The 24,006-nt window shown below is 38.1% G+C and overlaps 1 protein-coding gene across 1 annotated transcript in view; it reads left to right on the top strand.

The window, feature by feature from the left end:
* dock1 (dedicator of cytokinesis 1) overlaps positions 1-24,006 on the top strand; it is a 443,854-nt gene that overhangs the window by 326,545 nt on the left and 93,303 nt on the right. Inside the window, exons 34-40 of the mRNA XM_055646705.1 lie at positions 445-530; positions 699-855; positions 3,517-3,557; positions 5,053-5,143; positions 8,758-8,877; positions 17,008-17,097; positions 17,192-17,296. Coding sequence (XP_055502680.1) covers positions 445-530; positions 699-855; positions 3,517-3,557; positions 5,053-5,143; positions 8,758-8,877; positions 17,008-17,097; positions 17,192-17,296 — 690 coding nt within the window. The remainder of the gene's footprint in view (positions 1-444; positions 531-698; positions 856-3,516; positions 3,558-5,052; positions 5,144-8,757; positions 8,878-17,007; positions 17,098-17,191; positions 17,297-24,006) is intronic.

Below are 24,006 nucleotides of genomic sequence, written 5' to 3'. Positions count from 1 at the left end.
AGAGGTCAAATAATTATGATGGTCAAATAATGATCTGTGAAGATATAGCTACATATATGTCTGGTCGTGAGTGTTTATTTTCTTGGAGAAATATATATTTCTTCCAATATTGTTTATATTCAAAAAGTTGGTTTATTCAATTCATCAAGTTTTCAAAATTGTTAATCACAGAAAACTTTTAGATTATCAACATGTTTATGTATATGTCATGCCTAACTTTATTTATCAAGATGAGTAATACATTCTTAAATTTACAGACAAAAGTTTATACTTACAAATTCACTGACTACCAGTGTCCACAAGTGCACTACAATTGTTAACGAATGGATAGTTGTCATGTGCTTCTTCATTTAAACATTGAAATAACTGGCAATAATTGAAATATTTGCATTGAACTACAACATTATGTTCTGCTTATTATTCACATTCACTATTTAATTATAGTTTGAAAACGAGATCATCACCAAATTAGATCATGAAGTGGAAGGAGGCAGAGGGGATGAGCAGTACAAAGTGCTGTTTGAGAAGATGTAAGTTTCAATTGAAAATAATAACAGTATGTTTAGATTTTGTAACAATTAATGTCTGTAACTATAGTATTGGGAAGCTCTTGTGAAATTGGCTTCCTATTACTTTAATTTTGTTTGTAATTTTTCTGTATGACTAAAATGAACTACACTATTTGCTATTTTATTCAGCCTTTTGGAACACTGTAGAAAGCACAAGTATCTTGCTAAGAGTGGAGAAACTTTCGTCATGCTGGTTGTCAGGCTTATGGAGAGGCTTTTGGATTACAGAACAATCATGCACGATGAAAACAAAGAAAACCGGATGAGTTGTACAGTTAATGTACTGGTAAGAATATTTGTTATATTTTTATGATTGCTGTCATCTTCAGGAATGTGTTGTTCACATTGCTACATTAGTAATCATTTGGTTGCCAAATATTGCCGTGCGGCATTACAAAGTAAAAACACCAGTGTGTACTTGGGACACCAATGGTGATCTAAATTCTTTTCTTTCTGGAAAATATTGTTCTAATATTCTGTTCTAATAATTTTCTAATGTTTGAATAATTTGTTCTAATCCTGAGAACTTTATACAGTGAGTCTTTTATGATAAAATGTATATTAGCAAAAAGTAATCCAATAACTTTTATTTTAGAAAATATATACGTTTTATCACAGCAGTTTTTGGTCTGTTTCATACATGGCATTTTTACACCTTTGGTTTCTGCTGTGGTAAGATTTTTAATTGTTCTGTTTGGGCAAAGGTTACAATGAGATTCATTTGGCTGTTTAAGATAAAATGCTGATGAGTGTGAACGATAGTATTAGAAACATTACATAGAACACCTGAAATATACTTAGAAATAAAGGACAAATTCTTGAATTTGCTTGAGTTCGTAATGGCCTTTGAAGAATTGCACTCTTGAATAATAATTTCCCAATTTGATAACGAGGTAAGTGCATATACTTCAGAAATACCACAGGTGAACTATAAATAGTTTGTTGGATTAGTTTAGGATGTGTTATTGATATTGATTAACAGAGCTGAGAAATTAAGTGTATAGAATTCTTTCATCCATTATATTCATCATATATTCCTTGTAAGAACCCCAATTGATTTCAATGTTTAAATATAATTGCGTTACTTTTTGTGTAGGAAAGAACTGCAGATGCTGGTTTAAATTGAAGGTTGACACAAAATGCTGGAGTAACTCAGCAGGACAGGCAGCATCTCTGGAGATAAGGAATGGGTGACGTTTCGGGTCGAGACCCTTCTTCAGACTGATGTCAGGGGAGTGGGCAGGACAGAGATAGAATGTAGTTGGAGACAGTAAGACTGGTGGGAGATCTGGGAAGGAGCATGGGATGGAGAGAGAGGGAAAGCAAGGGCTGTTTGAAGTTAGAGAAGTCAATGTTCATACCGCTGGGGTGTAAGCTACCCAAGCAAAATATGAGGTGCTGTTCCTCCAATTTGCGCTTGGCCTCACTCTGACAATGGAGGCCCAGGAGAAAGGTCAGATTGGGAATGGGAGGGGGAGTTAAAGTGCTGAGCAACCAGGAGATCAGATAGGCTAAGGCGGACTGGGCGGAGGTGTTCAGCGAAACGATCGCCGAGCCTGCGCTTGGTCTCGCCGATGTACAGAAGTTGACACCTGGAACAGCGGATACAGTAGATGAGGTTGGAGGACGTGCAAGTGAATCTCTGCCTCACCTGAAAAGATTTTGGGGTCATTGGATGAAGTCGAGGGTGGAGGTACTGGGACAGGTGTTGCATCTCCTGCGGTTGCAGAGGAAAGTACCTGGGGAGGGGGTGGTTTGGGTGGGAAGGGACGAGTTGACCAGGGAGTTGCGGAGGGAATGGTCTCTGTGGAAAGCAGAAAGGGGTGGAGATGGGAAGGTGACGGCCAGTAGTGGGATCCCGTTGGAGAAGGCGATAATGTTGGAGGATTATATGCTGTATGCGACGGCTGATGGGGTGGAATGTGAGGACAAGGGGGACTCTGTCCCTGGTGCGAATGGGGGGAGGGGAGGGGGCAAAAAGAGCTACCTTTTGTTGCTTTAGTGGAAATATATCCTATATTCACTACATGAAGATATATTCCACACTTTCTCTCCTGAATAACCTTGTTAAGATGATTAACCAGCCTATTCTAATGCATCAAATTGATTTTTCAAATACTGGATCATTAGTGTTGGTAATCATTAAGAAGAAATGGGCTCATTAAAGACACTTAGTGCTCCAAAAAGTGCCCAGCACTTTGGAAAGTGTCTTTGTTTCCACGTTCATATTAAAAAAAAGGTGATTTTTTATAATTGGAAAGGACAAATTATGCTGCCATTTGCACCATGTGAAATTCCACTGGCTGTTTGGAAGCTGATAATTTATGTATACATTCCTACACCTTTTGTCTGTTCTCCCCCAAGTCATCGCTAAACTTCATTTTTTTTAAAAAATAAAATGACTTACCTGTTTAATAAGCATTATACTGTGGTGATTCACAATATGATACAGTTGCTTTTATGAAACTTCAATCTGACATCAATACACTTAAAGGATTAATTATCAAATTAATTCTCAGAAATTTTGATTGTGGAAACGAAGGAGATATTTCTGGTCTGTAGCAACCACAAAGAAGACCCTTAATGACATCCAATAGAAATTCATCCGTTAAATCAGTTGCTCTTAAGGAAGCATTGCAACTTGTAATTAGAACTTGAAAAGTATGCATATTCAGTGTTTCCATTTAACTGGTTGGAACCCTGATGGATTGCCACTAGTTTTTCAATTCCCACTTCTTTACAGAACGGGAACGTCCCTGGTGTAGTGAACAACCGTTTTGAAATTGACCTCAAATGTAGGGGCTGGTTAAATTCAGAGACAGATTGAAATCATGATATATTTCTGCCAGTGGAGCAAAGCTTCAGGAATGTATGCTATTATTTTTAAGTACTGTTTGTTTCCATTGAAAAACCGATGTGTGTTAGAAAACTTTCATCTGCATTTCAGAACTTTTACAAAGAAATCGAAAGAGAAGAAATGTACATCAGGTATGCAAGATATTTTCACAATACAATTAAAGTTGAAATTTTGAGTACCAAGTCAATCAAGTTGAGTTTATTGTCATATACACCTGTATGGTGTGGTAGAGCTACAATGAAAAACTTGCTTGCAGCAGCATTACACGACTCAGACAATGTGCAAAATCATAAATTACACATATATTCTATATGACTACAAAAAAAGGCAAAATGACACAATTTGAAACAAATTCAATGGTGGTATAAAAGGTGGTATGTTGAGTTCCTTTACTGAGGTTTGATTAGGATTGTTTACTAGTCTCTGCAACCTCTTGTGTTCTTGTGCTTTGGAATTACCACAGCAAACCATGAGGCCACCCGTCAGGATACTTCCTACCGTGAATCTGTAGATATTTGATTGAGTATTCAGTGAAATGCTGAATCTCTTTAACATACAAAGCAAGAAGAGGCACAGGCATGCTTTCTTCGAGATTACAGCTATGTGCTGGGCATAGGCCAGCTCATCTGAGATGTTAATGCCCAGGAATTTGTAACTACTAACTCTCAATACCAACTCATCATTGAAAACTGGCACATGACCTCCCAAAGTCCTCATTCTAAAGTCAATGTTTGAGTGAGCGGTGTTTGTTGCGGAACCACTCAATCAGGTATTTTATCTCTCTGTTTTACGCAAACTCTACGCCATCTTTGATTCGGCCAACATCAGTGATGTCAGTGGCAAATTTATAGACGACACCTGTTTTGATGATTAGTGAGGAGAAGGTGGTGTTACCAATCTGCAATGATTGGGTCTGTTGATGAGGAAGTTAATAATCCATACGCAAAGAGAGGTATAAAGGTCCAGGTCTTGAAGATTAGGGATAGTTTGGAGGGGGTGATAATTTTGAATGCAATGCTGTAGTCAATGAACATCAGCCTGACATGTGTGCTCCCATTGTCCAGAGAGTCAGCACAGCATAGAACCAGTGAGTTCCCATCGGCTGTTGGTCTGTTGTGGCAATAGTCAAATTGAAGCAGATCCAAGTCATTTCTGAGGAAGAAAGAAGTTACTAAAACAGGATTTATTTCCAATACAAGATTAAGAATTAGTCAGCATCCAAATGTTGACTTTTATTGTGTCTTCTGATTCTGCAAATTGCCATTGCCAGTAGGCATAAGGTTAAATGTATGATTCTTTCTTCCAAATCATTTATATAAATTGTACAATGTTGAGGCCCTAGCACTGGTCTCAAACCAGAAAACCTCCCTTTATACTTCCTTTATCTTTCCTGTTAGGATGGTGATCTTCTGTTTATACCTTTCCTTTCCTTCCTTTTTACACTATCCTTTGACTCAACAATTTATCAAATGGCTTCTGGAAATCTAACGGCAGTACTTTGCAATTCTCTGCGAATTTCTTTTGCTTTAAGAATAAACTTAGTATTTGATACATTTGGACATACAAGACATGGTATATGAGTGCATGCTGGATATCTCTTCAAAACTGGTAATGTTGCTTTCTCAGATATCTGTACAAGTTGTGTGACCTGCATAAAGAGTGTGATAACTACACCGAAGCTGCCTACACATTGCTACTCAATGCAAAGCTCCTGAAGGTAATATTTCAATGCACTGTATCAAATTATTTTTCAAAACTTTTGAAAACTGTTAATATGATGTTGGGATTAGTAATAATGAAAAGAAAACATAATAAAGTTTGTAATAGGTTTAGTCTTGGACCTTCAGTTTGGTTCTGCTTATTGTATTTAAGAAATTAACCTTGCTTTCCAAATATCAACCTTGCTTCAAATATTTGAAAGCCTTAATCAGCTTATATGTTGCAAGTTATAATTATATCAGCTTTATTTTTTTTGTTAAATCACTGCAAGAAGTCAGAATAAGCCTATTAATTGCTTATAAAATGATGGTTAAAAATCTTGCCATTATGCTATATATTATGTTAGTGATCAAATGAAAAATGTTATCCCTTTTCTAGTTCTCAATTTTCCTGGTTTTGCTGTCAAGTGACTTTATTGACTTCTTCCGAGTTATTGTCCCATGAGTTGCTGGCAGTTTTGAAGTAGTTAGAATTCCGGTGGCAATACTTCTCAGTTCAGATCAGGAACTGAGTCATAGAAAATCTGTTAATGCGACTGAAAAAAGTGCTGGCCCAGCATCAGCTCTAATTACTGTTGCTATTAGCAGTCTCAACTTCCGATCTAAAGCACTACACGGGTTAAGTTTCTTTTTTCCTCAACATGGATGTTAGGTGGACGTAGAGAGATATCTTGCTTCCCTATTAATGTAGCTGATGTTGTGGGAATTGAATGTTTTTGCATTCCAAATAAATGGTGTGAATACAAAACATTCCTGGCCACGGTATCCCACAAGCGTGGTTTTCAGATTGCAATTTTAATATTAGTGAGTTGCCATCTACCTGCTTGCAAGTAAATTGAGATTGTATTATGAAACCTAATTCACTCTTCTGCATAATTACCATTTATAAAGTTTTCCCCAGCCTGTTGTTGCAAACAGTCTGTGAACAGATCTGTCAATTAGTTGAGTTTTGATTTCTCCATGCCTGTTTCTTATTCTAGCTTTCTACCTATGTAACTGTCCTTTTGTGGTGAGTCGAAACATGATTTTCCTCAATCTGGTTAAGGCTAGACATCATAGCCAGAAATATAGCATATAGCACAGAAACAGGCCCTTGCCGATCAAGATGCCGCATCTAAGCTGGTCCCATGCATTCGTCTTTCCCCCATATCCCTCTAAGCCTGTCCTATTCACACACCTGTTAAAATGTCTATAAATGTTGTTATTGTAAATGCCTCGACTGCTTTCTCTGGCAGCTCATTCTATAATAACTACGACCCTCTTTATGAAACCTACTACCTATTTAAATCATTACCTTCTTACTTTAAATCTTTGTACTCTAGTTCTTGATTCCTATATCTGGGAAAAAGACTCTGCCTTCCCCCTAGATATTCCCCTCTTAATTTTATCTATTTCTCTAAGATTCTGGGTGACCAGAACTGAACACAATACTCCAAGTGTAACCTCACCAAAGTCTTGTACAACTGTAACAATGACCTAACTTCTGTAATCATCAATGACTTTCCTGGAAGAATGCAAATGTCTTTATTTTCACTAATGCTGCACATATTATGACATCTATAGATATGAATGTCTACTCTGTAAGAGATTCTGAACAAATTATTCCTCTTTAAATCTACGCATATCTTGAAAATTGTTAATTTTATGGCAAACAAGATTCCCACTCCTCACAATCTTGTAGTGATTAAATGTTAGTACCCTAGCCCCAACATAAAATTATCTTAAAGTTAACAGTAACTTACTTTTCCAACTTAACCAATTTGCCACATGTTTCACTCAAACTGCTCTGGCATTACTTTCAATGTCCTAAGTGGTTTACCTCTACTGCTTGCGCATCTAATCGCCGTTTATTTAGTATCACTTTGTGTATTTCCCAAGTTACACTCCAAATCTCTGACCTTGACTATGGGTGCTGTCTGTATGAAGTTTAAACGTTCTCCTTGGGTTTTCTCCGGGTGCTTCGGTTTCCTCTCGTGCTCCAAAGACGTACAGGTTTGCAGGTTGATTTGCTTCTGAAATTCTAAAAATCACCCCTAACATGTAGGATATTGTTAGTCTACCAGGTGTTTGCTGATCGGTGTAGATTCAGTAGGCAAAAGGCAAAATGACCTGTTTCTGTGCGATAAGGGTAAAGTAAAGTCATGGAAATCAATTCACCTATTACTTATAGAATGTAGAACAGTACAGCACAGGATGAGACCCTTTGGCCCACAATGTCTGTGCCAAACTTAATGCCAAGACCAACTCTTATCTGACACCAGTCGGCCCTTATCCCTCCATTTCCTGTCAATCCACATGCCTATCCAACTTATCTTAAATGCCATGATGGTATCTGCCTCCACCACCATCCCTGGGAGCGTGTTTCTGGCACTCACTATCTTCTGTGTGAAAAGAATTGTTCCACACAACTCCTTTAAACGTTGGCCCTCTCATCAAGTAATGGACTTGGACCCCCAAGGTCATTCTGTACATCACTTTGGTAAAGGGTTTTGCCTTTAATTGTATATACTTTCCCATTCCCAACTCTCTTTTCCAACATTCTCCTCCCTATTCCAAGCAGTCTGAAGGGTCCCGACCCAAAATGTTATGTCCATTTCACTCCACAGATGCCAGAGTATTTCCAGAACATTTTTTTTTGCTCAAGATTCCAGCATTTGCAGTTCATTGTGTCTCAATTTTGCATCCAGTTGGCTAGCTCACTCTGGACTGTTCAAAACCTATCGACCAGCCAACCATGCAGTAGATCTTGTCAAAGGCCCTGTTAAAGTCTATGTAGATAATGTCAACTGCTCTGCCCTTGTGAATCCTCTTGGTCACCTCTTCATACTCAATCAAATTCATGAAACATGATTTCCCATGCACAAAGTCATGCTGACTCTCCCTAATAGGTCCTTCCCTTTCTAAATGCAAATAAATCCTGTCTCTCAGAAACCCTTCGAATAACTTTCCCACCACTGATGTACAGCATACTGACCTGCATTTCCCCAGCTTGCAGCCCAGGTTAAATAAAGGCACAATATTATCTATCCTTTAGACTTCCAACACCTTACCCACAGCTAACAAAGATACAGAAGTCCTTTCCAGGGTATCAAGAATTTCATCCTTTGCATCTCACAATGTCCTAGGATATGCCTAGTCAGACACTGAAATAACCCCCCTTTATATGCTTCAAGACTGACAACACCTGCTCACCATCATGTTTCCTGAAATCACTAATTCCCATGTCCTTATCCACGGTAACGGACGAGAAGTTTTAATTCAAAGTCATGCCCATCTTCTACGGCTGCACACATAGATTACCACACAGATTCTTCAGCAGATCTACTCTCTACCTAATTAAACTTTTGTTCTTAATATATCACCTTTTTGCCAGGGATATCTCATGGCTCCTTTGCCCTTCTAATTTCCTTCTTAAGTATACTCTTACATCCAATACCTGTTCATAACTAATCTCACTGCTGTATTTTTCTTCTTAAATCTGCATTTCTCTTCCACACATAACTTAATCTGTTGATAGTGCTGGCTGGATAGATGTTGACCAATATAGTTGCGTGTCCATGTCCACAATTATATTCAATGGTAAAATATATTCCTTTGTTGCTCATTTTTTAAGTGGTCTGAAGAGCCATGTGCAGCTCACCTGAATCAGAGAGACGGATATCAAGCACAAACTCAAGGACAGTTGAAGGAGCAGCTTTATCAGGAAATTATTCATTACTTTGATAAAGGAAAGGTAAATTGAATTAGTTAAGTTGTATCAATATGTATAATGGAATGACAAATACATGGTTTTCAATTGTAGTACTCATATTGTTTGCCCAGTTTGTAGATTTAATATAATACTGCGGAGCCTCCATTTCAGTAAAAAAATAATCTATGCATAAATAATTATTTCATTACATCAATATTTAACAAGTTAAAGTATAGTTATTACATATACGTATGCTGAAAATCAAAATTCTTTGCATCCCATACGTAAAAGTCGGAATTTATCTTATCAGAAACTCGAAAATTGTGTTACTCTGATACAATAATCCCAAAGTTGTATTTGCTGCTTTGATCTGTACCACATGTGTTGACTGTATAGCTATTAAGCCATTTAAATATTTCAAACTACCATTATCAATCAGAACACGGCACAAGAACAGGCCTTTTGGCCCACTATGAGTGTGGTTAGATAAACTTCAAAGCTAAGTTTATCTAACCTGTTCTGCCTGCACATGCAAATACGTGCCTATCTTAAAGCCTCTTAAACGGCACTATCGTATCTGCTTCCACCACCACCCCTGGCAGTGTGTTTCAGGCACCCATCGCTCTCTGTGTAAAAAAAAATGTGCAGCAGAAACCCTTTAAACTATTCCCCCCTCTGTCCTATAGTGTTTAAAATGTCTACCCTGGGAGAAAGTTTCTGTCTACCATAGTAGATTAGTTAAAATAGGCCATAAAATTATTATGATTATCAAATATATAATAATAATTATTATAAAGATAAGCTATCTCAAACAAGAAAGAGCAGATGCTGGATATCTGATTTAAAATAATTAAAACAATTAAACAAATATTTCTAGCATTTCTTTTGCTTTTATTTACCATCGTAATGTCAAAAAATGGATAGATTTTCACTGCAGAGATGTACATTCATGTGATGAAAGATTGCATGCAACGGAAAACATAACGGAGTTCTTAGCAGAAGATGTTAGTAGTAATAAACCAAACATAATAAACATATTGTCATCTGAGAACCAGATACCATTCTGTAATCGTTCCATACCTTAAACAGCATGATGTACTTAAATTCAATTTTCTCAGATAACTAGCTTAATCCACCTCATTTCATCTAATTAAAACTTAAACATTAATAATCCCAATGGAAACAAATTTCAAGAAAATTAGCCCATTCGAGATTACATTGGTATTACCCTGTATTCATGGAAACAATATATTCTGAAACAATAATTATATATGTTTAAATGCAATATACTTTGTTAATTAATAATATCTGCCAATTGAATAACTTTAAAATTGATATTATTTCAAACGGCATCCCATTGATACAAGGTTCCTTAAGCTTGGGGAACTGAAGGTTTTCTGGTTTCAAGGAGTAAAATTATGCTAAATGTAATGCTCACATTCTTCCCACGCAATTTTGAACTGGATCAGAGTTTTTTAACTGCCTCATTTTTTGAATTGCCAACAGTAACATAATCATAATCACACAATTTTTCATTGATTGCAAAATGACACGAACAATTTATGTGTTAAAAGGTCACATTTTCTATTTTTAGATGCACTCTACTTACGATAAAAAAATTTCAGATTCCTAACATTCATGTGAGAATAATGTGCTTGTTAACTGTACACTGACTTTGCATATTTTAAATATTGCATTAAACACTCTGGCTCATGTAGTTAAGAAGTTCCTTAACAATGGGGCCATGAGCTATTCAAATTCATTTGTGATTTTGACTGTTACTTTGTTTTAATTATAAACGTTTCTACCTGCCTCCACAGACACCCCAACATTTACTATTACCCTTTCATCCTTTTTTTCATCCACAACATGGTGACAATTCCCTTATTATTCCCCAAGCCTACATTTTAAGGAAGGAAATAGCTCAGTCTTCAAACAATTACTTTGCTTTGCATTTATCATTATAGTGTGGAAATACATATTTAAAATACCAGGAAGTCAGGGATTTAATAAGAGTAAGGATCTTAGATAATAAATAGCTAAGATAAAATACTGGAGATAATAATGGGATTAAATTGAAGAAATTTCCATTTTTGATACTTAATATTCTCAGATTGTAAAGGTGATGGCTGCAGAAATAGTGGGTTAATTGGTTGTAAACTCTCCCAGATTTTCTTCCGTTCTTGAAAGGTGTAGAATTGAATTCAATTTTACTAGGGTTGCATGATGCCATATTTAGTGATTTGCTACCTTGATGTCACCTCCTAGATTTAAATACTTTTGTCCTTCCTTGGATCAAGGTGAGCATCTCTGGTAGAATGCAGAGAGAATCTTTAAGCAAGTTATTGATGAATACATGTTGCTTGATAACACTCTTTATAGTATCATCCTTCACTTTATTGGCAGTTGACAATAAATTCATCAGAAAGTAATTGGTTAGAGTAAAACTACTTTTTGTAGACAACGCTTGATGGCTGTTTGCCTTATTGCTTTACTGGGAGGTTGCCGTTAATTCTAAAGCAAATATCCATTGCACTACAGCCAGCTTGAACTTCTGACATTTAATCATGTAAACAACGCCATGTCCAAGACTCAAATGAACTCAGAAGTCTAGAACCTCTGGTCAAGCTCTGCTGGCAATTTTTCTCCATTGCACACCACTGTTGCATATTGGATAAAATATAATATGAGGGTGTGAACTGGCTGAATTTTCCAGCACAAAAGCTGGGAAATCTGTCTGCAAAAACGTGCTACATTTGATTAGACAAGTAGACTCTGAGGAAAAAGTAAGTTACATTTCTTTAAGCAAATGATTTTTAATCATATTTGAAATATTTTTAATTATTGCACTTTATAAAACTTTGAATATATATTTAAAAGTTTGTAATTGTTTAGTTGATATTTGATTAGCAGGTGTCACACAGCAATGGCTTTGACAAACAGCAAAGCCAAGGGGTTAGCAATGCCAGCCATCAAATACATTTTCCAGATGTACTGTAGAAACAAGGATATTCTCTGTTCGATGACGTTGACCTTGGCGGTGGTAAGGCCTTCAACATTGAGCTGCAGTAGCGCTAAACCTCGACAGTTGGCGGCATTTAGCGGTCTGCAGATGCGGTAAAGACATTAGTTTTGTTTTGTGGGCTTATGAGCTTGTAAGCTACTCGTGGAGGAAGCCGCGTAGAGGCTGTCTTTGTCTCCTCCACGCCAAGAAGAACATCCCCCGCGGTGTACGTAAAGCCTATGTTCCCTGCTGGGATGACGAATGTGAAGATCTACTTCACGCCCACACAGAATCACAAACCAGCAAAGATGGGGACAAAGCAACGAACGACCTAATCTGCAGACTAGATGAGAAACGCAGGCAAAGATGGACGGAGACAGTGGAATCAATTGATTTCACACACTCCAGCCGTCAGGCGTGGCAGACCATGAACAAGTTGATGGGCAGGTCGACAACCTCAGCACAGTGTCCCATCACTACAAATTCCATTGCGTCGCTACGGCTGAGCAACGGCCGCTTCCCCAACGCAGACAAGGATTTCACCAGAACAACATCGACGAGATTCCATGAGCTACACAGGGCCCTGAGATGCAACTCCAACCTATCCCACGATTTCACAACACAAGAAATCGAGCAGGCCATCCAACGGCTGAAAACCGGTAAGGCACCAGGAACCGACGGCATCCATCCGGAATACATAAAACACCAAGGCAAGAAGGCAACTGACTGGCTGTACTCCTTCCTCTCCATGTGTTTCCGCTGCCTGAAGCAGCCAAAGTTCTGGTGCCGTGCCATGGTGATCACTCTGCCGAAGCCAAACAAGCCTAGCGATGACCCCAAGGGATATCGACCCATCTCACTGCTGTGTGTTCCATATAAGCTTCTGGAACGTCTCCTCCACACACGTCTCAATCCAGTGATCAACCCCCAGCTGCCTAAAGAACAGGCTGGCTTCCGAAGCGGTAGGTCAACGGCGGACCAAGGTGACCCTCCTGTGCCAAGACATAGAGGACAGCTTCCAGGCAGGGGAGAAGACAAGCACATGGTGAGCTTCATCATGGAGATGCTGAGCAGCTGCAGCTTCAGGCTATACACCAGCAACGGGCAATGCAGCAGGGTGAGGAAACGTAAGAACAGCATCGCTCAGGGCTCAGTGCTGGCATCAATGCTGTTCAACATCTACATCCATGACCTGCCTGCAACCCAGTCAAATAAGTATGGCTATGCTGATGACCTGGCCATCCTACTCAGCAAGCCATCCTGGGAAGCAGCAGAAGAGGGCCTCTCTGAAGACATGAACATCCTGTCTTCATACCTGAGGAACTGGCGCCTTTAAGCTCAGCATGGGTAAGACAACATCTTCAATGTTCCACCTCAACAACAGGGAAGCGACCCGTGAGAAGAACGTCATGGTGAATAACGCCCGGTTACGGTCCCAGCCCGTGCCCACGATTGACTCGGTGTGAAGCTCGACAGAACGTTGTCATTCAAACGACACCTGAAAGGTGCCAAGGCAAAGACAAGCTCCCGTGCCGCACTGATACGCCGCCTAGCCGGCACCACATGGGAAGCCACGACGAAGACACTGCGCATGTCCACAGTGGCCCTGGTGTTCTCAGCCGCCGAGTACTGCGCCCCGGTCTGGTGCCGTAGCCATCACGCCACGAAGCTGGATTGTGCCCTCAACAGCGCCCTGCGGACTGTCTCCGGATGTCTACGAGCCAACATCAGACGAGAAGCAGCCACACTGGCCCTCTCTCGAAAGGCACAGACCAGTGAATCCCACCTCCTCCATCAGATCATCACAGAGACACCACGATGAGTGTGCCTCAAGTAACAGCACCCCTTTGCCACGCAAGCCCAAGAGCTGCTCTGCACAACACCGGCTGACTCTTCTAAGGCCGGCTGGGTCAAGACGAGATGGAGTGACCAGTGGAAGTCAGCGGAACCATCTAGGCTACACCAGTACATCAATGACCCATGGACGTCCCTGGCCAGGACCTGCCCCAAAAGCAGTGGACAACCCTCAACCGCTTGAGGACAGGCATCAGACGCTATGGAGTAGCGATGAAGAGGCCTCGTGGACAACGCCTCCTGCGAGTGTGGGGACCCAACACAGACAGTGGAGCACATTGTCACCAGCTGCCCCAAACACCGGCCACCGAATGGTGAACGAGGTCTGATTGACTTCGACGATGACACGTTGGCCTATCTCACCTCAATTGGAGCTGCAGGTCTAATTGACATACGACCTAAAAGAAGAAGAAGGATATTCTCCAACTGATTTATGGAGGAGACTTATTTTTGGCCCAATTTCCATGCATGGCCTTATTGTCTATGGATCGTGTTTTGCTAAGCATATAGAAAGTTTAAAGTTTTCAGAACAGCGGGCCATTCTTAGCAAGTCTCATCTAACGTATATCTCATCTAATGTATCTGGTCTCCAGTGTGTTCCACCTCCATAATGCAGAAGCCACAAGAGAACCAAACATCTATCTGAGCAGGACCAAACTGAAGTATGCCCCCACTCCAACCTACCTTGGAGTGACCCTTGACAAGACCCTATCCTTCAAGGAACATCTCAAAAGAACAGCAGCTAAGGTGAAGTCCAGAAACAATCTCCTCAGTAAGCTTGCTGGCTCAAAGTGGGGGGCAGCAGCCCCCACACTGTGCATTTCAGCACTAGCTCTTGCATTTTCTTCAGCCAAATATTGTGCCCCTGTTTGGTCCAGGTCATCCCACACACACCATGTGGACGCCCAATTGAACTCAACAATTAGGATCATCACAGGAACAATCCGCTCAACACCACTCCCCTGGCTCCCTGTCCTATCCAACATAGCCCCTCCACACAGTAATATTAGAGTCTAATTTTAAAAATATATATTTTAGTATATATACCAGTATTGACTGAAATAGGTATAGTAATTGTGGTAGGAAGATCATTTTTATTGCATTTATTCTACCTAATAATGATAAATAAATAATAATAATGAAGTGTTTTCCAAAATGTAATCAGCGTATTAAGTTTATTTAGTAAAGGTATAAAATTAGCGTTGAATAATGCTTTATATTTTCTAGTAATCTGAATACCCAAATATTTAAAATTTTCTGTTGCGGTTTTAATGGGGAACTTCAATAAATGTGTAGGTTCTTGAGGTTTTAATGTCATGATTTCACTTTTATTCCAGTTTATTCTATATCCAGAAAAATACCTAAATTCCTCTATTAAATTTAATAAATTTGGTATGCTCGTTTGTGACTTTGTAATATATAAAAGTAGATCGTCTGCATATAATGAGATTTTATTCTTTGTCCCTGGTATTATAGCCCTGAATATTCGGATGAATTCTTATACTTTCAGCCAGGGGTTCTATCATAAGGGCAAATAGCAGGGGTGATAATGCACATCCCTGCCTATTACCCCTTGATAGTTGAAATTTTTGAGATAACATGTTGTTAGTAAAAATTCTTGCCATCGGTTTATCATACAATAATTTTAACTATGTTATAAAATTCTCTCCCATATTAAATTTTTGCAGTACTTTATATAAGTATTGCCACTCTACCTGATCAAATGCTTTCTCTGCATCCAAAGAAATAATTGATATATCTTTTTCCTCTACTTTATGCAAGTACATTATATTAAACAGGCGTCTCAAATTATTAAATGAGTATCTTTTGGGTATAAACCCCATTTGATCAGGATTTATCAATTTACTAATATATTTGCTTAATCTTCTTGCTAAAGTCTTTGCTAAGATTTTCTGATCTGTATTTAAAAGTGATATAGCTCTATATGAGCCCGGATCTTCTAAATCTTTATCTGCAGCTACTTTTAAGGCAAGAAAGATTATATGGTATGTTGAAACAAAGACACAAACTGATGGAGTAACTCAGCGTGTCAGACAGCGTCTCTGGAGAACATTGATATATGCGTTTCGGGTCAGGACCCTTCTTCACATCCAGACCTCCCCATATCCAGGTCCTCCAGCGATACTGCATGAGCCGCTGAGTTACTCTAGGCACTTTGTGTCTGTATTGGTAACAGAGCATCTGTAGTTCTTTGCGTCTACATGGTATTTCGGCCTTCGCAAAAGGGCATTGGAGTATAAAAGACTTGCTACAGCTGTACAGGGCTTTAGTGAAACAGAACCTGAGACATGACATTCGGGTTTGATTTCTGTACCTAAGGTAGGAAGGAAGATAATTAGATTGTTTTTTTGAATGTGAAAGCATTCCTCCAATCTCCTAGCCTGGATTCGTACCTTCTGAACCAAATGCCTTTTCTTTTGTTAATTAGCCCATTTCAAGTTCAGAGCATATGTGAAGCATGGTGCTTCACTGCCAAAAATAGGGTGAATTGAAATCAAATTATTTTTGGTGTAGAATGATTTGGTGTAGAAAGTATTCAAGTGATATACAGAATGACATGATTTTAAAGTAAAGTAAAAGATGGCACTATTCCTGGGACACATAATCTGACTCTTTGGGCAACGGGATCCTACCACTAGCCACATCTTCCCATCTCCATCCCTTTCCGCTTTACGCAGAGAAAGTTCTCTCCGCAACTCCCTAGTTAACTCGTCCCTTCCCACCCAAACCATCCCGTTCCCAGGTACTTTCCCCTGCAACTGCAGTGGATGCAACAACTGTCCCTATACCTCCTTCCTCGACCCTGTCCAAGGGCCTCGACAGTCCTTTCAGGTGGGGCAGAAATGAAACATCACTGATTCTTTTCTCTCCAGAAATGCTGCCTGTCTCGCTGAGTTAAGGGCCTGTCCCACTTTCACGACCTAATTCACGACCTCTGCCGAGTTTGCCCTTGACTCGTACTCGCAGCATGGCCGTCACAAGGTCGCAGGAGGTCGTAGGTAGGTCGTGAAGCTAGTCGTAGGTACTCGTGGCATCAAGTAGGTCGGGGCGTTTTTCTAGTCTGATGAAAAATGTCCACGAGTAAAAAAGGTCGTGAAAGTGGGACAGGCCCTTTACGTGTCGATTTTGTGTCCATAATTTGAATCTTTACCAGCAGAGAGAATTGTTGGAATGGAATGTACTGATTATATATGACTTCGAAGTTCATTGGACAGTACTGATTATTTATTAGTAGGTAATTGTTCGGCATTAATATTTTGCTCTGTATTCCATTTTCCCTTCTTTCTTATCAGATGTGGGAAGAGGCCATTTCTTTAGGCAAAGAACTAGCAGAACAATATGAAAATGAATTGTTTGATTATGAGCAACTCAGTGAATTGCTGGTAAGATGCATCAAAATGCCAAATGCCAAATATTGATAATTCATGTTACTTGCTTGAGATGTTAATCATTCAACATATTGTACTAATTTTGCAGCAAAAACAAGCTCAATTCTATGAGAACATTGTCAGAGTTATACGAGCAAAACCAGATTACTTTGCAGTTGGATATTATGGTCAAGGTTTTCCTTCATTTATTCGGGTAAGAACACGTTCATATTTATTTTTTAACACAGTATGTGATTTTGACTATTTAAAAAAATAAAAAAATGTATTTATTTAATTAAATAAGAGATAGCAGGAGTCTAGCCATATCTATCTTTCTTAAAATATCAAAATTTGGAAATATTATGGAAAGAAATATGATTGGGAAGATGTATTGTGCTTTGAATAACTAACTGGAGTGTGATATCAATAACCTCATGAATATTAAACTATACAGTGCCGTCCATAACGTTTGGGACAAAGACCCATCATTATTTATTTGCCTCTGTGCTCCACAATTTGAGATTTGTAATAGGAAGAAAATCACATGTGGTTAAAGTGCACATTGTCAGATTTTAATAAGGGCAATTTTTATATACTCTGGTTTCACCGTGTCGAGATTACAGCAGTGTTTATACATAGTCCCCCCATTTCAGGGCACCATAATGTTTGGGACACAGCAATGTCTTGTGAATGAAAGTAGACATGTTTAGTTTTTTTTTGTATATCCTTTGCATCCAATAATTGCTTGTAGTCTGTGATTCATGAACATCACCAGTTGCGTGATGTCTTCTCTGGTGATGCTCATCCAGGCCTGTATTGCAGCCATCTTTAGCTTATGCTTGTTTTGGGGGCTAGTCAGCCAGGTGTTTGGGGATTTTTCTTTATTAGAGAGAGAATTCTTCTGTCATCAGCTGTGGAGGTTTTCCTTGGCCTGCCAGTCCCTTTGTGATTAGTAAGCTCACCAGTGCTCTCTTTCTTCTTAATGATGTTCCAAACAATTGATTTTGGTAAGCTCAAGGTTTGGCTGATGTCTCTAACAGTTATATTCTTGTTTCTCGGTCTCATAACGGCTTCTTTGACTTTTATTGGCACAACTTGTTGATAAACAGCAATAAAAGTTTCCAAAGATGATGGAAAGACTGGAGGAAAGACTAGGTGCTGAGAGCTCTCGTATACCTGCATTAAGGAGGCAATTAAACACACCTGAGCAATTACAAATACCTGTGAAGCCATGTGTCCAAAACATTATGGTGCCCTGAAATGGGGGAACTATGTATAAACACAGCTGCAATTTCTACATGGTGAAACCAAAATGTATAAAAAATATCATTTAATAAAATCTGACAATGTACATTTTAACCACATATGAATTTTTCTTTTACAAATCTCAGATTGTGGAGTACAGAGGCAAATAAATAAATGATGGGTCTGTCCCAAACATTATAGAGGGCACTGTATATTAAAACATGTTCTAATTATTTTTGTATTTTAAAAAATTGTTAACAATTTGAACAAAAGTAAATAAGTTATATAGAGATTTATCACCAATAAAGCATATTTATACATTTATGCATTATTGTGGATGAAGGTAGTACAAACGATTGTGCTCATCTGACAGTTTTAATGGAGAAAAACATCACAAAGCAAAACAAATATGTTCAAGTATAAAACATACTGACTCCAACAATGAGCTTTTAGGCATTTGGGTCAAAGAGAGATTTTTGAGCAGGATCTTAAAGAAAAACAGCGACGGGTATACATAGAGAATTCCAGCATATATGGCTGAGAACATAACTACCAGTAGTCAGAACAAGAAGAGTGCAGAAAGCACTTTTGGCCATAGATGGTGGATGGTTTTGTTTTTAGAGAGCTGTATACTGTAAGAGACTACAGAGGTAGAAACATTTTTTCCATGCGAGTACCCAGACTTAAGGATTAGAATTTTATGACTGGAACATTGGTATACTAGGCAATCAGCTTGCCCAACAGTTCTGACTGAACCGGCATTAATGTATGTTATACAGGAATGGAAGTACCTGTTCCTGTGTAATTATTCAGTATTAATTATTCTGCAAGCATTGAGGATCGATTAAAAATTATCAGTAGAAAGAAGAAGGCTTATATTTGTGATGCTTTACCTTTACAGTATGTTAATGATTTTGTCACCATAGCAAAGTTTATGAATATCTGCAGTAAATGTTGATCTCCAGCACTGATATTTTTAGATATTTCAAATTCTTCTCGGCATTTTTTCTGCTGTTCATATTTAATAGTAGATCTATATTTGTAGAGGTGCAATCCTTGTGTAAAACTTAAATTTATTTTTCAAACTTATTTAGTTCCATTAGTTAAAAAACAAAAAAAAACATATAAATCCTTATAACAAGGAATTGCAAAAAACATATTGCTTATCAAGGTACATGATAAAAGAAAATGTTGATGTTAACTATCAAACCATGTATTCTTCACTGACTTTTAAATCATAAGTGTAAAGTGACATGTGGAATACTTTCGAGGTCACTTATAGTGCAAAGGATTACTATTAATTGTGTATGTCCTGATTGTAAATTGTCTATTAAAGTCCAATATATCCTTAGATCAAACTAGGATCATATGAAAAAAATAGAAGATGTTGTTTTGAATATATAAATGATGTTATAATATCATAGTATGATGACATTCAGAAAATATTCTAGATTGCTTTGAGTAGAATACCTTTCAATTTGAAAACGGGCATCAATTTTTCTGTGCATGTTTGCAGGAAGGCACATTAGTAATTCAAAGTCCCATACTTCATATGTGGCTGTTATTTTTACATTATTAAATGAAAATTATACATTTTGATTTGTATTTACATGCCATTCTTCAGTTGAAACATTAGCAAATATTCATTCCACGACAATAAGTTTAGAAGATTCAAATAACATATCTTCAATCATTTTGATTCATCTTAAAAAAAGCATTTTATGCAAAGATTACTTATGTAAAATTGTACCATCGCTAGTTTAGATATTTCTAAAGAATTACAGAAAATTTTATTTTATTTGTAGATTTTCACTTTAATATCCGTACAATAACATTGAAATATTTAATGACAACATCTATAGTAAGTCAGAATTTTCTGTAATTTTCCTTTAATTTAAACTGGTTTTACACATCACCGTTCAATTCCCCGCCCCCCCCCCCCCCCCCCGTAAAAGTCTCATATTGTAATCTACGTTCATTCTGTTTATTCAAAACATTGTTGTAATTTTCAAAATATGTTTATGCATATTTAATCCTTAACTTTATATATAGACTGAGTTAATGCATATGCTGCAACATAATCATACATGCCAAACTGGAAAGCTAGAAAATGCTGATGACTGAAAACACATGCTTTTTGACATAAGAAACAAGTATTCTGGGGGTGAAATTATCTGATACCATCTTCTTATTCAGGCAGCTTGTCAGTCAAACACAATTTTCCATTTGGGTTTTTTTTTTTTTTGCCAGCTCTCATTGGGAAATGTTTTCATTCAAATGTTGGAAGATATGAACTGCTAACTTGAATCTCAGAGAAACCTAATAATGCTTTAATTAAAATGACGGAAAGCATGTGAAAATGCTGAAGTGCTAAAATACCTGTTATCAACTTGAATTTCTCTCTTCTTCTATTCAGTCACATTTTCAAGATACTCCAGGTGTAATACTTAAGCAATGAAGGCAAAATATGTTGTTTACTTTAAACCATGGCTTTCTTGCCTCTGGCATACCAGTAAAATATGATCTTTATCAGTAGTTTAGGGGTTCTAATAAATGTGAGTATTCTAATTCCTTTTCACATTAGAAAGGGATTGACACTTAATTTTGCCAAGTACAGATGAGCAAGCACATTTGACCCAGCTTAACTCATACACCATTAAAGCTACAAAACACTGAAGCAATGTGCATGATTCTACAAACCCTGAACTACTGAAGGAGCAATTCAAATATTCCTGATATCTTTGACTTTTACAAAGGAAAATATATCCTTCCTCTTCCAAATTGTGGAGATTAATGAGAAAATCAATTGAAGAGAATATAGTGGAGGGTCGTTGGCTGGAAAAAGTACCCAACGAGTACATGGACAGGATAGGTTTAGAAGGATATGGGCCAAACTTAGGCAGGTGGGATTAGTATAGATGGGGCGTATTGGTTGGCATTGGCCAAAGGGCCATTTTCATACTGTATGACTCTAACCCACCCTCCAACAATGCTGTTAAAGGGATCATCTCCATTTAGGTTTCTTGCTGTTGATTCTGAGTGGTATTTGTCAATCAGTTTCAGTCCTGTGCTTAAATCTGTTTACATCTTTTATGGGCCTTGCATGTTCAGATAAGTTCTATCCAGTTGCTGTCAAACACGTTGTACCCTATTTGACATTGCTACAGATGTGTATTGTTGTATGCAAACTGCGAAGTGTGCCTTGCATGTATTTCAGCACCAAACGCACAACTCCTATGGTACTTCAGATCTTTAAGAACAATTGCAGAACTAGAGAGGTAATAGTAGAAATCAACACCAAGAAAACTAGAAGTAGATAATGATCTCTTTAAACTTCTGGCAGGGGGTGAGATAACTTCCTCATTGCTTTGATGGTTCTGCACAATAACTGAAGAGAAGAGGGCATTGAGAAGCACTTCCATTGGCATAAGAAGAATAAATACTAAGATGAGAGAGAGAGAAGAAAAGGCATTGCATACGCAGTGCCCTCCATAATGTTTGGGACGAAGACCCGTCATTTATTTATTTGCCTCTGTACTACACAATTTGAGATTTGTAATATAAAAAATCACATGTGGTAAAGGTGCACATTGTCAAATTTTATTAAAGGCCATTTTTATACATTTTGATTTCACCATGTGGAAATTACCGCTGTGTTTTTCATAGTCCCCCCCCCCCATTTCAGGGCACCATAATGTTTGGGACACATGGCTTCACAGGTCTTTGTGATTGCTCGGGTGTGTTTAATTGCCTCCTTAATGCAGGTATAAGAGAGCTCTCAACACCTAATCTTTCCTCTAATCTTTCCATCACCTTTGGAAACTTTTATTGCTGTTAATCAACACGAGGACCGAAATTGTGCCAATGAAAGTCAATTATAAGACTGGGAAACAAGAATAAAACTGTTAGAGACATCAGCCAAACCTGAAAATTACCAAAATCAGCTGTTTGGAACATCATTAAGAAGAAAGAGAGCATTGGTGAGCTTACTAATTGCAAAGGGACTGGCAGGCTCTTGTGGACAGCTCTTGTGGACAGATGAGATGAAGATTAACTTATATCAGAGTGATGGCAAGAACAAAGTATGGAGGAGAGAAGGAACTGCCAAAGATCCAAAGCATACCACCTCATCTGTGAAACACGGTGGTGGGGGTGTTAAGGCCTGGGCATGTATGGCTGCGGAAGGTACTGGCTTACTTATCTTCATTGATGATACAACTGCTGATGGTAGTAGCATAAGGAATTCTGAAGTGTACTGACAGATCCTATCTGCTCAAGTTCAAACAAATGCCTCAAAATTCATTGGCAGGCAGTTCATTCCACAGCAAGACAATGATCCCAAACATACTGCTAAAGCAACAAAGAAGCTGAAAAATGGTCAATTCTTGAGTGACCAAGTCAATCACCTGATCTGAACCGTATTGAGCATGCCTTTTATATGATGAAGAAACAACTGAAAGGGACTAACCCCCAAAACTAGCATAAACTAAAGATGGCTGCAATATAGACCCTGCAGAGCATCACCAGAGAAGACACCCAGCAACTGGTGATGTCCATGAATCGCAGACTTCAAGTAGTCATTGCATGCAAATGATATGCAAAAAAAACACCTAAACATGACTACTTTTATTTACATGACATTGCTGTGTCCTAAACATTATGGTGCCCTGAAATGGGGGGACTATGTATAAACACTGCTGTAAATTCTACATGGTGAAACCAAAATGCATAAAAATGGCCTTTATTAAAATCTGACAATGTGCACTTTAACCACATGTGATTTTTCTTCTATTACATATCTCAAATTGTGCAGTACAGAGGCAAATAAATAAATGATGGGTCTTTGTCCCAAAGATTATGGAGACCCCCTTACAATGAGAACTAAAGTAAAATTCCTACCTACATTAGCAAACCTGCCTCTACACCCATGTAAATGCACCCATTTAACTTTGCGACTAATATCAAGACATAGACCATCAGAGTTCACTGAGTGTAATTAGTTCCTCAATGTTCGTGATGTTGGTCTAGGAAAGGGTGCAGACTTTGATTCACTTAACCTGAAGATGAATTTGGAAGATTTGTCAGAGATAGCATTGGTGGTATCACTTCAAGGCACATATGTGACTGCAGTAGGTACCCCATTTATCAGAACCACACAGTCAGACAAGAATCACTGCTGTTTGTAGTCTGAGCTTGTGCCAGGTCTGAGGCCTTGTTCTTTAAACAGTCTTTACTTCAGATGGCCAGAACCTGCTCTGGTGCTCAAAGGATGAGCTTCATCATTGATTTCTGCTGTTATAGAGAAATTGGTTCAAAAATATGGGAAGTAGTCCATTGTCCCCATGGTCTCATTTTAATTATTCAATGTGTAGATATTTACTAAAGGTACATTTCTTGGGCTCTCTGATCAATTCCAACTCTGAAATGCTGTATCAATGAGACATTACTTGCCTTGCAACTTTTATATTAAAAAAATCTGCAAAATTAATTGTTTTTATTCACTCAATTTAAATTTGTTTTCAACTGATTAATGTATTAATAATAATAATAATAATAATAACTTTATTTATAGAGCACTTTAAAAACAACCACTGTTGCCACAAAGTGCTGTACATGACTAATCATGGACAAAAAAATTATTACACGACAATAAAAACACTAGAAGAGAAAGTAAAAACA

Source organism: Leucoraja erinacea, chromosome 15 (assembly GCF_028641065.1).
Source record: "Leucoraja erinacea ecotype New England chromosome 15, Leri_hhj_1, whole genome shotgun sequence".
In the NCBI taxonomy this organism is placed as follows: Eukaryota; Metazoa; Chordata; class Chondrichthyes; order Rajiformes; family Rajidae; genus Leucoraja; species Leucoraja erinaceus.
Note: the sequence above shows the minus strand (reverse complement) of the source record. Positions and strands in the feature narration are given on the sequence as shown.